This window comes from Nerophis ophidion, linkage group LG23 (assembly GCF_033978795.1).
Source record: "Nerophis ophidion isolate RoL-2023_Sa linkage group LG23, RoL_Noph_v1.0, whole genome shotgun sequence".
Classification (NCBI taxonomy): Eukaryota; Metazoa; Chordata; class Actinopteri; order Syngnathiformes; family Syngnathidae; genus Nerophis; species Nerophis ophidion.
The window spans coordinates 5,310,958-5,326,240 of NC_084633.1; the positions used below are offsets into that span (position 1 = coordinate 5,310,958).

At 39.9% G+C, this 15,283-nt stretch overlaps 2 protein-coding genes across 5 annotated transcripts in view; one reads left to right on the forward strand and one right to left on the reverse strand.

The window, feature by feature from the left end:
- LOC133541849 (uncharacterized) overlaps positions 1 to 98 on the forward strand; it is a 39,958-nt gene extending 39,860 nt beyond the window's left edge. Inside the window, exon 14 of the mRNA XM_061885543.1 lies at positions 4 to 98. Coding sequence (XP_061741527.1) covers positions 4 to 12 — 9 coding nt within the window. The 3' untranslated portion in view covers positions 13 to 98. The remainder of the gene's footprint in view (positions 1 to 3) is intronic.
- The window catches only part of LOC133541842 (calcium-binding protein 5-like), a 76,701-nt gene that overhangs the window by 60,755 nt on the left and 663 nt on the right, over positions 1 to 15,283 (reverse strand). For 2 of the 4 annotated variants that reach the window (XM_061885509.1, XM_061885510.1), the window contains exon 1: positions 10,432 to 11,237. The gene's annotated coding sequence lies outside the window, so the exon portion shown is untranslated. Of the gene's footprint in view, positions 1 to 10,431; positions 12,879 to 12,979; positions 13,197 to 13,320; positions 15,270 to 15,283 lie in introns of those variants that run through there. The other 2 variants (XR_009803986.1, XM_061885508.1) reach the window with 2 other exon arrangements.

The window sequence follows — 15,283 nt, forward strand, 5'->3', positions numbered from 1 at the left end:
TAGACTAAATAATTATGTCAGTGGAACAGATGAATGCTTCCAAGACAGTGGATGTTTTATTGAACTTCTTTTGACATATTAATAAAGATTTGGTTTGAGTACTGTATCACTGGTTTAATGTTTGCTTTTTACAAAGCAGTATCACAACAACAAAAAAATAGAATATTGTTTCTGCATTAAAACATTAAAAACAAAAAAAAAGCTAAAATAACACACCCTAAGTTACTCACATTGACCACAAGAGTGCACCAAAGTTTAAACTGTAGTAACGCTTCCTTACTTGAGTTTCGTTAAACATGCTTGAAAATGTTAAGTATTGACAAAACTTAAAGAACCATTTCTTTACTACAACAGATATGTTTTTTTAAATATTATATTATATCCGTCCACAGTATTTTTGAAAGTATGTACACACTCCCACTATACTGTCCGCATGTGTTGTGTGTATATAGTGGGTTTAAAGGAATTTCCATCTCGGAGGGATGACAACTCAGCAACATCAAGGACAACTATTGGCTACCTCTGCTATGAATTGGCTTTGTCGATGTGTGATTGGCCGAGGACTTGAGTTAGTAAGCCCAAATCTGTGACACTGTTGCTGGGATGTGGATGCAGCATGCGGATGCCATCCTAACTGCCAAGGGGCCGGTAAGAGGGATGCATGGCATCAGGCCCACGGGACGGCCTGAGAGGGTGTCACTGTCTTTGACCACCGTCACATCCCATACTAAAAAAATGAGTTACTGTATATTTGATATAGGGAATTACGCTAACGTTTAGTACAAAAGGAGTAATGCATATGTGATGTGTAAAATAAATAGTCTTGACGAGTCTATAAGATGGTATTTCTTACCATATAAAAATTCTGAAAAAAACTTGGAAATGTATACATGCTAACAACAGTTGTCACCAAACGACTTTTGTCCCCTTGCACTTTACACTCACATCCATAACCAAGGTCAGCTAGTTTTGGTGGCACGAAATAAAATGTAGTTTGTGGCTTCGATATTACAAGGATTTGATTTGTAAGTAGCTAGCTAATCAAAGTGAACCGACCAAGGTTTCAAATGTCACTTGTTATTGAAAATATAAATAGTGTGCATCTAAATTTAGACATAGCACCCTGCAACAGAAGTGTAGTTTTCTTCTGTCAATGGTAATGATCCTGCCACATGTTAACATACAGAAACGTTGTTTAACTTCTACTTCCTCTGATTAAGTTTGATTTCTTCTCTACGATGCGCCAGAGCCGAGGACCTCACTAAATTATGCAATCGCAATTGTTTGTTTATCCAAGTGGTTGCAACTTTTTGTTCAAGGGGAAAAAGTCGCAAATGTCATCTGTTTTGTTCACTTAAAAGAAACTCTGGATTTTTTAAATACGTTTTTTTAGTTCACTCTTTATACACCTTTTCGGACATGCTATAATAAAAAACTGAAAATATAAGCTGTATTGCATTATTCAAAATAAATTGATACCATTACTACTTTGAAGGAATCAACAGATAGTGGTTAGATTCACATTAATGTGGTGTTACTGACACCTAGTGATCCATCAGTATATTTACTACCATATTTCACAATCTGTTTATTGTTCTCTTTAAAAAAAAAAAAAAAAGATTCGTCTGATCATAAACTGTGGGCAAAATTTAGCAAATCAGAATCAACTATAAGAATCCTTGATATTACAATTTAGCAATGCACAAGTTTATGTATAAATAGCATCCAAACATGTACGAAAAGGAGTAGGAAGTAGCATACGCTTACTTGCATCTTATCTTACCCCTTCTCCATACTTCAGTAAAACTACTTGATGTTTGAATGTTATCACTGATGTTCTCAATGTCCACAGAATTTGAAAATAAATAATCGTAAACTACTCAGAAAACATAAGCGATATGCAGCTTTTGAGTAAAATTTCAAGATGTACCTAACATTTATATTATGCAGTATACATTTTACAGGTGGACTTAATTCAAAACCCTTGCACATGTCCAACTGTTTCAGTACTTTTTACACAACTTGCTATTCTCTAACAAGCAGGTTAACTGCAACATGTACAACAGGCGCATTTTATTAAAGTATTTTTACAGAAAAGCATACAGAACAGTATTTATTTTTGTCAATCGTCCCGACGCACAGTGGCCATTTATCTTTGGGAACATCCTGTTTGAAGTGTCGGACTGGCAAAGTACTGTTGATCAACTGTTAGGCTTTGTCTCTGTCTCATGATGTCAATCAAGATACTAGCTGCCAATGAATTTGGCCAACTTTATTTGAACCAGGACAATTATTGGTCCATTAATGGATTGTCTGTGATAGAAAACAGCAAGTTGTGCAATACGTACTGAAACGTTGAACAGTTGTGCATTCAAAAGTTTAGAGAGAGTCAAATTAAGCTCACCTATAAACTTTATATCAATTCCTGCTTTCTTCAGGAAACTCCCCCATTTTGTCCTTCCTTCCCATGAGCGTCTTCCAATTCCTGTATGACCTTCCATGAGAAAGTAAAACTGTAAGGCATACTGCCGGCAGCGGGGGCCACACAGCTTCCCGGGCCACTAGGTAAACCTTGGTTAACATTGTTTGATTGTAACACACATTTTGCAGCTTGTAAAAAGTCAGGCCAGCAACCTGCAACACTTGCTCGACGGTGATATTGTGCAAGTAACATCTCTGAAAAGGGGTCATATTGTGATGTTTTTTCTACATATAAAACACTTCCTTGTGGTTTAAATTACATGTAATGGTGGTTCTCTTGTCAAAATTTTGCATTGATTATGTTTTACAGACCGTTTTCAAGCAGCTTCCTGACTGTATCTTAAGGTTGCGCCGTTTTGGTCTTAGTTACGTGGCTCCACTTTGACTGCGTTTTCTCCCCGCCAGCAATGTTTTAGTTCTTAACGCTTCTTTCTATATACAGTCTATTGACAGATATAATTTGGAGATTTCCGTTAATTTGTATTAGAAATGGCAACAGCAGAGGATGCATGACCATGTACAAGCCAGTCTGAAGAAAAAAGAAGGAACTTATTGACTACAGCGTCAGATTACATTTGCAAATTCGTGCAAGGATCTTCGGGTAAATTTAAACCATACATGGAGATATCGTCTGACCTCACAGGGCAGAAAACGTGACCAGAACGAGTTAATTTCGAACGGCTTGTTTCGAGAAAGCATGAAAGAAGGTATGATTATTCTATAAATATCTCCGCAATGCTTCCACTGTTATATTACACATTTTCGAGACTTATGGGAATCCCAAATACACAAAAGCAAGTACCAATAGGTAAGAAAAGTTGGTTTTGCGTTATAGGCTCCCTTTCAGTACTGTAGTGTCCTGACAAAAGTACACAGAGCCTGAAGCTAGTTTTACACTTAATTATGAGACTAAGCACGTTAACAGCAGCCATCATAACACCATTTGTATTGCAGCACTAAGCTAGCCACAGCAAAAACAGAGCACTCCCTTATTATGCACCAGGGTCGGTTATGGCTAGTGACTATTCAGGAACCCACAGATTTATGACCATCAATAATTGCAAGAGTCACTTTTGGCACTTTCTCTATGTTCTGCATTGCTGGAAAAATTGTTCTGTATTGCTGCAAAAATTATGACATTTTGTTGTGGATTTTAGTACTCATTTTTGAAAGTATTACATTTGATTTATATAAATAAAGTATTGAAATTGCTCGTTTATTCAGCTTGAATGTCACAAATTTCCAAAAAGGAGAACGACAATATTTTTGGTATATTTTGCCTGTTATTCAGAACTCCTATGTAAGACAAACACATTGAAGTTAAAGTACCAACAATTTTCACACACAGACTAGGTGTGGTGAAATTTGTCCTCTGCATTTGACCATCCCCTTGATCACCCCCTGGGAAGTGAGGGGAGCAGTGGGCAGCAGCGGTGCCGCACCCGGGAATCATTTATGGTGATTTAACCGCCAATTCCAACCCTTGATGCTGAGTGCCAAGCAGGGAGGTAATGGGTCCCATTTTTATAGTCTTTGGTATGACTCACAACTCACAACCTACCCATCTCAGGGCGGACACTCCAACCACTAGGCCACTGAGCATTTTACCATTTATATCGTGTGACCTGATTATTATTATTATTGTTAATCGAAATTTTGCAGAGCATGTATAACAGAGCTAAACAACAAATCGAGAAGTGGTCAACTTTGACAAAGACACGAAAATATATATATATATATATATATATATATATATATATATATATATATTTTTTTTTTTTTTATTGTTTGCGGAAACTTTTATTTTTCAACCTTTTGTGGGGATTATGATTAATTCTTCATCTAAACGGGAAAATATGAACATTCCACCAGTTGGCATCCCAGTGAGAGCAGACACCCGTAGAGTGTTTGTTTGATATATTCGTAGTATACTTAGGTTTAACTAAAGTTGCATCTGTTTTACACACAACTTCTAAAACTTGTTGCTCATTCTTCTTATATTTAGGCTAAACATTTTTAGGTTGTGGATCATAAATTGTTTCAAAGTAGTCCTTCTTGTCTCTCACAAATGCCGCGAATAGTAGATTTGTCATTGAAAAGAAAAGCAAATGTTGAGACACGTCTGTGAAATGAATGCTTGAAATGAGCAAAATATGTAATTACATGTTATTATGAATGTGCCTGTTACTACATTACATATATACTTACAGTGTGGTTATAAAACGGAGGGGTTTGAATATTTTTTACACCGCTGAATCGCTGAATAGGTGAAATATAACAACTCCCTGTGACGTTAGTTGACTTATGCTAAAGTTTATTTACGATTTACAAAGCATAAAAAATTAAAAACATATGTGTCCTTGTCTTACATAAGGACAGCAAATGATGGGCAAAGTTCCCCAAAATTCCAGTCCCCTCTTATAAATTAATAATTTTTTTATTTATATTTTTACAAAAAAATGTACATGTTTTTAATGTTTCAAGTACCAGTTCAGGCACCGTTTATGCAACTGCAATGTTTTTCAAGTACCAATTTTATACTACTATCAATTAAAATATAAAACAATAGGTGTGAACAATTTGTTTATAATCATAATTAGATTTTTCCCATATAATTCAGGGACTATATTAGTTTACAAACCCCGTTTCCATATGAGTTGGGACATTGTGTTGGATGTAAATATAAACGGAATACAATGATTTGTAAATAATTTTCAACCCATATTCAGTTGAATATGCTACAAAAAGACAACATATTTGATGTTAAAACTGATAAACATTGTTTTTTTTTGCAAATAATCATTAACTTTAGAATTTGATGCCAGCAACATGTGACAAAGAAGTTGGGAAAGGTGGCAAAAAATACTGATAAAGTTGAGGAATGCTCATCAAACACTTATTTGGAACATCCCACAGGTGTGCAGGCTAATTGGGAACAGGTGGGTGCTATGATTGGGTATAAAAGCAGCTTCCATGAAATGCTAAGTCATTCACAAACAAGTATGGAGCGAGGGTCTCCACTTTGTAAGCAAATTGTCGAACAGTTTTAGAACATCATGCAAGGAATTTAGGGATTTTACCATCTACGGTCCGTAAAATCATCAAAAAGTTCAGAGAATCTGGAGATATCACTGCACGTAAGCGATGATATTACAGACTTTTGATCCCTCAGGCGGTACTGCATCAAAAACCGACAGTGTGTAAAGGATATCATCACATGGGCTCAGGAACACTTCATAAAACCACTGTCAGTAACTACAGTTGGTCGCTACATCTGTAAGTGCAAGTTAAAACTACTATGCAAACCCAAACCCATTTATCAACAATATCCTGAAACGCCACCGGCTTGGCTGGGCCCGAGTTCACCTAAGATGGACTGATGCAAAGTGGAAAGGTGTTTTGTGGTCTGACATGTCCACATTTCCAATTATATTTGGAAACTGTGGACGTGGTGTCCTCCAGAACAAAGAGGAAAATAACAATTCGGATTGTTATAGGTGCAAAGATGAAAAGCCAGCATCTGTGATGGTATGGGGGTGTATTAGTGCCGAAGGCATGGGTAACTTACACATCTGTGAAGGCACCATTAATGCTGAAAGACCCATACAGCTTTTGGTGCAGCATATGTTGTCATCCAAGCAACGTTATCATGGACGCCCCTGCTTATTTCAGCAAGACAAGTGTTACAACAGCGTGGCTTCGTAAAAAAAGAGTGCGGGTACTTTCCTGGCCCGCCTGCAGTCCAGAACTGTCTCCCATCGAAAATGTGTGGCGCATTATGAAGCGTAAAATGCGACAGCGGAGACCCCGGACTGTTGAACGACTGAAGCGCTACAAAAACAAGAATTGGAAAGAATTCTACTTTCTAAGCTTCAACAATTAGTTTCCTCAGTTCCCAAATGTTTATTGAGTGTTGTTAAAAGAAAAGGTGATGTAACACAGTGGTGAACATGTCCTTTCCCAACTACTTTGGCACGTGTTGCAGCCATGAAATTCTAAGTTAATTATTATTTGCAAAAAAAAATAAAGTTTATGAGTTTGAACATCAAATATCTTGTCTTTGTAGTGCATTCAATTGAATATGGATTGAAAAGGATTTGCAAATCGCTGTATTCGGTTAATATTTACATCTAACCCAATTTCCAAACTCATATGGAAACAGGGTTTGTATTAAGAACAATAGGATCTGAAAGGATTCAGCGAGTTGAAATCAATTCAGTAACTTTTTAGAAATAAAAATTCCAACCAGTGTGACTTTGAAATAAATACTGGATACCGGACACTGCATGTGAAATTATCTATGTTCCTGTTATTTCTTCTAAGGGAATTTGGTGAATGAATTATCGATGCAAACAAGCAAGTAAACAACAACATGGCCAATGCATTAACATGTTATTTGAATAATGTGCAAGCAACACTTCAGGTTGAATTAACAAGAAGAAAAGTTTTGTGCTTACATTTTTAATATTCAAGAAATTATATATTAAAGTACAGTAACTAACATTTTAACATTTTACTTGCTACTTTTGCTGTTGTTTTTCAACAAAAAATACAATCAACATCTCTTCAGGGTTGAATGAAAGGGAGGTGTACGAGAGAAATAAGTGCAACCAAATCTTTTCAGATCAAATGTTTTGACCTACTTATTTTAATCAATCAATCAATCAATCAATGTTTACTTATATCAATCAATCAATCAATCAATGTTTATTTATATAGCCCCAAATCACAAATGTCTCAAAGGACTGCACAAATCATTACGACTACAACATCCTCGGAAGAACCCACAAAAGGGCAAGGAAAACTCACACCCAGTGGGCAGGGAGAATTCACATTCAGTGGGACGCCAGTGACAATGCTGACTATGAGAAACCTTGGAGAGGACCTCAGATATAGTCCTAAATCACTAGTGTCTCAAAGGGCTGCACAAACCACCACGACATCCTCGGTAGGCCCACATAAGGGCAAGGAAAACTCACACCCAGTGGGATATCGGTGACAATAATGACCCAGTGGGACGTCGGTGACAATGATGACTATGAGAACCTTGGAGAGGAGGAAAGCAATGGATGTCGAGCGGGTCTAACATGGTACTGTGAAAGTTCAATCCACAATGGATCAACACAGTCGCGAGAGTCCAGTCCAAAGCGGATCCAACACAGCAGCGAGAGTCCCGTTCACAGCGGAGCCAGCAGGAAACCATCCCAAGCGGAGGCGGATCAGCAACGCAGAGATGTCCCCAACCGATACACAGGCAAGCAGTACATGGCCACCGGATCGGACCGGACCCCCTCATGGCCACCGGATCGGACCGGACCCCCTCCACAAGGGAGAGTGGGACATAGAAGAAAAAGAAAAGAAACGGCAGATCAACTGGTCTAAAAAGGGAGTCTATTTAAAGGCTAGAGTATACAAATGAGTTTTAAGGTGAGACTTAAATGCTTCTACTGAGGTGGCATCTCGAACTGTTACCGGGAGGGCATTCCAGAGTACTGGAGCCCGAACGGAAAACACTCTATAGCCCGCAGACTTTTTTTGGGCTTTGGGAATCACTAACAAGCCGGAGTCCTTTGAACGCATATTTCTTGCCGGGACATATGGTAATAAGTTTTTTTTATTATTCAAACAGCTGCGGTAGCCGAGAAAAACAATTCAAATACAAATGCCACAACATAACTATAACACTAAACATTAAAAAACGATCAAACGCAGGTAACAGCGGACAAGTTTCGGTGACGGACTGGCTTCCTCAGACGTAAAGTTAAAACCATGTAATGATTGAGATTGGAAAAGTAAGTGAAGTGTGACCATTTTAAAGTCATAAATAACTGTTTTTTCTATTTTAATATTACCAATAATTATGTTCATTACACTTCTGCCTCTCTATGTCCGTCAGCTAAACCTGCTCCGCTGTCACTTTTGTTGTGTCTGTTGCTTCCTTTGTGGCTTAAAGTTGTGTTGTGGCTTTTTGATTGATTGATTGAAACTTTTATTAATAGATTGCACAGTACAGTACATACTCCGTACAATTGACCACTAAATGGTAACACCCAAATAAGTTTTTGAACTTGTTTAAGTTAGGGTCCACGTTAATCAATTCATACTATTGTGTTGTAGTGTTTGTATGTGTTGTGGCTTTTGCAAACGTGCCGTAGCAAAAAGTTGTTGCATTGTGTCTTTGTTATTGTTTCCCTTTGATGTGAACTTTCTCAGGCACCGTAGGTATCCACCATTCTTGCTTTGACGACTGAGCTAACTATCTTATTCACACAGCTTTACACACATTTAACGTCTTTATCATCAGCTGCATTAGAGCGGAAGGCGGCGTACACCATGGACAAGTCGCCACCTCGTGAAAATATCCATCCATCCATCTTCTTCCGCTTATCCGAGGTCGGGTCGCGGGGGCGGCAGCCTAAGCAGGGAAGCCCAGACTTCCCTCTCCCCAGCCACTTCGTCTAGCTCTTCCCGGGGGATCCCGAGGCGTTCCCAGGCCAGCCGGGAGACATAGTCTTCCCAACGTGTCCTGGGTCTTCCCCGTGGCCTCCTACCGGTTGGACGTGCCCTAAACACTTCCCTCGGGAGGCGTTCGGGTGGCATCCTGACCAGATGCCCGAACCACCTCATATCGATTTTTAAATTCAAAGTTTAAATGACGACTTTTTATCTCATTATTTATGACTTACCATTGGGATTTATTTTTGTTTTTGAGGCAGAAACGGGCTTTTATAGTATCCACTTCTAAGAGGGAGCGAAAGCCATCCTCCGCCGGGGTCGTCTTAGGATCCAGCGGCGGTGACTGCTGCGGAGGAAGAGTAGGAGGAGGAAAGGAGGGAGGGCCAGTCTGCGCCTCTACGCCGTAAAGATGAGGACGATGAAGAATCCGGCTGATACGGGACATTTAAATTTTGCAAAAAAGTAGGGGATGATACCACATTGGATTCACTCCACCCCGTCGGTCCAAGCTCACAGCAAATGTGCTATAGCCACAAAATATCCCCCAAAAAACCGCAGAGTTGCTCAGGTGTGCGGGAATTTTAGCGCCGCTCATGAATAATTGCGCCTTGTTGTGAGCCTTTAATAAATCAAAAACTGATGACATAGTGCTGTATTTTACTTCTTTATCTCTTTTTTTCCAACCAAAAATGCTTTGGTTTACATCACTGAAAAAAGGTTGAGAACCACTGCTCTATTTGCTAAGTCTCATATTCATTAATGTAAGTTTCTGAATACCCGGCCTGTTTTTTGTGCCTTTAAAAAAGAATTAGAACTCTACATTAAAAGACTCTCTACTTCTAACAACCAAAACGCTGAGAAAATTATGATGCTGTGTTTCACATTTTAAATTATTTACTGAACTTGTGTGAGCTTGTGGCTCTGCACTTGTCTCACGCACACACACAAACCGCTATATATATATATATATATATATATATATATATATATATATATATATATATATATATATATATTTATATTTATTTTCAGTTAATCTTAAAAATCATCAGTGGGTGGTAAACCTTCAAACCACATAAACCAAGATAATGTGATTACACAGGTTATTTTCAAACAACTTTTTACAAATGCTTTTAAACCTCTGAATGTTTTAAACTTTCGACATAATGTTTTAGCTTTTGACAAAACATAACTTTATCCTTTAAACGTTGCATTCATCTTTTGTAACTTTAACTTTAAACATATTTGCCATTTTAGCTTCAGCTTTAAACATTTACATGTGCTTTAAACAACTTGCTTTTAACCGCTCAAACACGGTATGTCAGCAATGGTCAAAGGTAAATGCAATGATGCAGTGCTTCAATTTCAACCCAGCAGTTCAAACAAACTAATGAAGAGAGTTCAGAAAGAAAATGAACAAGCTTGCAGGTACAAGTTAAGCATATTAAACAAAGCATTTCGATCGTCATTAAATGAAGAAGCATATTGACCGACCATTGATGTGTTTGGAGAAACTTGTTGAGAGGATCTTGCGGTTGTGGCTGCTTGCTGTTCTTTCTTCCATGGAAATTGTTTGGGGAATGAATGCCTTCAATTAGTAATTTGGCGTCCATTTTACCTTGGCATTCTGGGAATTGTAGTTTTCACTGATTTTGACCATGTTGTTATGTTATTGTTTTAAATAACACATCGTTGGATGTCTTGTAGAACTGTCTTTTAATAACGATAACATATAACCAACGCTTCTTCAACCGTCGTGCATACAAGGTGTGTCTACCTCTAATGAGTCCTACTAGACACATACTATAATTGGTTCCTAGTCATTTGTAGACTATTACTACCACCATGTGGTCAAACACTATCATTACACATGTAGGGCAGGGGTAGGGAACCTATGGCTCTAGAGCCAGATGTGGCTCTTTTGATGACATTGCTTAACACGGTAAGTAATGAATATTTCCGCTGGCAATTACAGTGTCAAAAATAACGTTCAAAATTTAAAACATTCTCATGCATTTTAATCCATCCATCCGGTTTCTACCGCATCTGTTCAAGAAATCGCATTAATGGTAAGAATGATTTTATTTATTGTTGGTTAGCTTCAGAATAACAATGTTATCAAAAATAATAAGAGACTTATTATACTCTAAAAATGTTGGTCTTACTTAAAAATGCATGCATTTAGTTGTATTCAGTTTTAAAAAAATATATTATATGGCTCTCACGGAAATATTTTTAAAAATATTTGACTTTTATGGCTCTCTCAGCCAAAAAGGTTCCCGTGGGTTACTGTCACTTATGGGTTTTAACTCCACTATATATATATATATATATATATATATATATATATATATATATATATATATATATGTATATGTATATGTATATGTATATGTGTGTGTATATACACACCTTTTTGGTGAGAGAGCCATACAAGCCAAATATTTTAAAAAGTATTTCCGTTAGAGCGATATAATTTTTTAGCACTGAATACAACTAAATGCGTTGTAGCGTTACACTAGGGGTGTAAAGGTACACAAAAATTTCGGTTCAGTACATACTTCGGTTTAGAGGTCACGGTTTGGTTCATTTTCGGTACAGTAAGAAAACTACAAAATATAATTTTTTTGGGTTATTTATTTACCAAATTTGTAAACGATGGCATAACATACATATACACACAAGGTCCATTGCCAGGGTTAATGTGGTCCACATGTATAAAATAAAAACTAAATAAGATAAGGCTCAGAATGGTTTCTTAACAAATCCTTTCTACATATAAAGTGCTTTTTTTTATTGATTGATTGAGACTTTTATTAGCCTGACTAACTTGGCAGTAAGAGGATATATGGGCTCATTGTTTTTCCACCATAGAAATGGGTCAAAATGTAGTTTTTATTGCAATATGGACTTAAATCTGCTGCTATAAAAACATTTGTTATTGCTTTACCCCTGCCTGACTTGCTGAGGAGAGGCTGCTTGAATGCGGTGGTGACGCTTCAAATGGGTTAGCATGTGTTATGAGAGTAGCGTGTGTGTGTGTGTGTGTGGCCCTTTAATATGTGACAGCATGTGACGTCAGTGAGTGTGTGGGCAAGCGAGGTGAGGGAGCTTAGCACAAGTGCGGGAGTGGCTGGTGTTTTGTTGGATTGGCTGTCTGCAAGACCTCCACAAAGCCACGATTTGCAACTAATTGCCGGACGCTTCATTTACCCTGGAGTCCGGAGCTGTGGAGACACACTGCCGGGTAGAGTGAAGGGTGTTGCCCCCGAGAATACATCAGCCCTGGAGGAGTGTCTCCCCTGCGCTGCTCGACTACGGTCTGGGAGCCGGAAGCAGGAAAGGTGCAACACGTTTGACGTCTTGTCAGAAGCAGCTGCTGAACAATATCGGCAAACTTCCGTCCTCCATTGTTGTATCGCGCAGCCAAAGTGTTCCCAAACGGGAGATCTTAACGAGGCAGGAGGGACTTCCAGCTCTGGCTTTTATATGTTGTCCTAGCCCGGTCGCTGCTAGCATGTGTATTAGTTTGGTACACCTCTGAACCGAACCGAAACCTCCGTACCGAAACGGTTCAATACAAATACACGTACCGTTACATCCCTAATATACACACACACACACTTTTTCCACCGCGTCATGTGGTCGCTGAAAGTGGCCAAAATTTCATCTTTTAAGGCCAGCAAGATGGACAGCATCGCCAACAGTTATATCAGGAAGTGGCTGGGCCTCCCCCGCTGTTTCCCAGACACAGGTCTTTTCGGCAAGAACATTCTGCAACTTCCTCTGAAGTCCATCAATCTGGGTTACGGGCAGAAAAGACTCGCCTTGTACTGGAGTTGAGGGAATCAAGAGACAAAGCTGTGAAGAGTGCAGCGGTGACAGTCCGCACTGGAGGAAAGTGGAGGATCCAGGTCGAAGTCGACCAAGCTGTCTCGAGGCTGAAACACAATGAGATGTATAATTATCTGATCAAGGCCGTATCCCAGGGAAAACAGGGGGCATGGACTCGCTGGGAGGATACCATACAAAGAGTCATAACCTGGGCCGACATCTGGTGCACTCCTCAATCACGGCTCAGCTTCCTCGTGAGGGCAGCTTATGACACACTGCCATGCCCTCGAAACCTCTCCCAGTGGTTCGGAAGAAAGGGCAAGTGCTGCCTGTGCAGCAAAGACAATGCAGGACTCAAACACATCCTGTCAGGTTGCAGCGTCACGCTGACGCAGGGGCGCTTCCGGTGGCGACACAATCAGGTGCTGAGGAAGTTGGCAGAGCTGTTGGAGAGCTGCAGGGCAAACAACTCCAGGGACCCAGGCTTACACCGATTTTTTCTATTTTATTCTCCCATTCCCCCCACTTGTTTACCTGTATGTATCTCACCTTTTTTGTAAGGGGAGCCGCAAGTTGGCAGACCTGCAAGGGCGGAGGCTGGTCTGTGTCCATTCACCCCGTGGAGATCGGATGCAGGGGTTTCTTAGTCGGTTCTGGGACCCGGCTCCTGCGTGCGGCGGGAATTGAATGGTTCCAGCCTGAGGAGGGCCATCAAGGAGTTGGCAGAGGAGGCAAGTTTCTGGATGTGGCTAAGGAGGAGGGACAACACTTGGGGCTCAACACCACATTGAGGTCAGTTGCAGGGAGTGGGGCGGGGAGACGTCCCCGCTTAGCCACTTGCCCCCCCAACGCGAGGTGTCCTGGCTTGGGGGCGAAACATCAGTGAACGGTGGCACCAGCTGACGACCCTGCAGCTGACCTCGTTGTGCACTGGAGGAGGTGCGACAGGCAGAGATGCCAAGCAGTTAGGCCTGTACACATACATATATACATATATATATATATATATAATTCTATTTTAGGTACTTTATAGAGTTTACAACCCCCTGGCACTGATTTGTACTGTTTTTGTACTTATTTTGATTATTATTATTTCTCGATTGTTTGTAAATGTTGCAGTTTATAAATAAATGTTTGAAGTCACGTGACACGGGTCTTTCAAAACAGCATTAAAAAAGGCAGTTATCTGGGCATAATACGACATAATTAATATTTCAATGCTGCTCGCTGGACGTTTCCAAACTATAGGTATGATTTTAATGGTGTGGAGATGCGCAGCCGGCAGTCCAACAGAGAGGCAGGGCACGCCGGAGCCCAGCCCAAGATGGCGGCGAGGAGGCGGGAATGGCGAGCGAGCGGCGAGGCGCGTCGGGAGCGACGCCACAATCAAGCGTGGATCGCGCACCTGGGGACAATCTAGTAATTCTGCAGAAAAGTGATATATCGAATATGTGGATTTTTTTTTTTACACTTTGCGTTTATATTTCGATGTGTATATTGCATCTTGCCCTGCGATGAGGTGGTGACTTGTCCAGGGTGTACACCGCCTTCTGCCCGATTGTAGCTGAGATAGGGACCAGCGCCCCCCGCGACCCCAAAGGGAATAAGCGGTAGAAATGGATGGATGTTGCATCTTTGTCGTTCTTGCTTGAGGCGGGTGTCCCTCCCCCAACGGACGACCATCCTTTGATTTGAAAAGATGTCGATCGAGGAGGTGGTCTGCAGTGGAGGATGGAGAAACGTTTTTAAATTCTCAAAGTATAGTGTTCATACTTCAAATTGTAAATCTGACATTCTGTATTTTAAGGTACATTCTGAGTTTTTTTAAATAAAAATAGAAATTGCATTCCGTTTTTGAGATGGTCTGTTATAACGTTTTTTTGTGACAGACATTGCGTGTTTGTACCACCATGTTTGCTTTCATCCTTTTTTGCGGAATTTTGGGATTATTTTTCCCCACTAACACATAGTAACCATCACTGTTTAATGTGTTAATAAAAAGCGATCATAGCACATACAGATTACACGCCGCATGTAGTGCTGCATTAGCTGCCTCTTTGTAGTACCCGTGTCACGTGACTTCCAATCTAAATCCTCATTGGCTGCTTCTGAGACAGGATCGATTGAGTCAGTTTTAATTTACCCGAAGTGGATCTTGTGTTTTCATCATCAAGCTTTATTACTTAAGCGCTTTTCATACATAAAATAAATGCAATGCAAAGTGCTTTACAAAGTTAAAAACAATACCCCGGTGACCCATATCCCCCGTTATCTAATACGTACGCACAGATACAGATACCAAATACAAACACACACAACATACACATAAGTAACAATGTGGACCAATGATTGCATGGCTGAGTACAGAGGAGACATGTGAGTAAACACTATCACAGGAACCATCTTCACCAGGAGGTCATCAGACAATGGCCACCAGGACGCTGACACATAAGCGCTCTCACAAGCACGGCTGATAAGCCCTGAGGCAGATGGCTCATCTAAAGGAACGTTG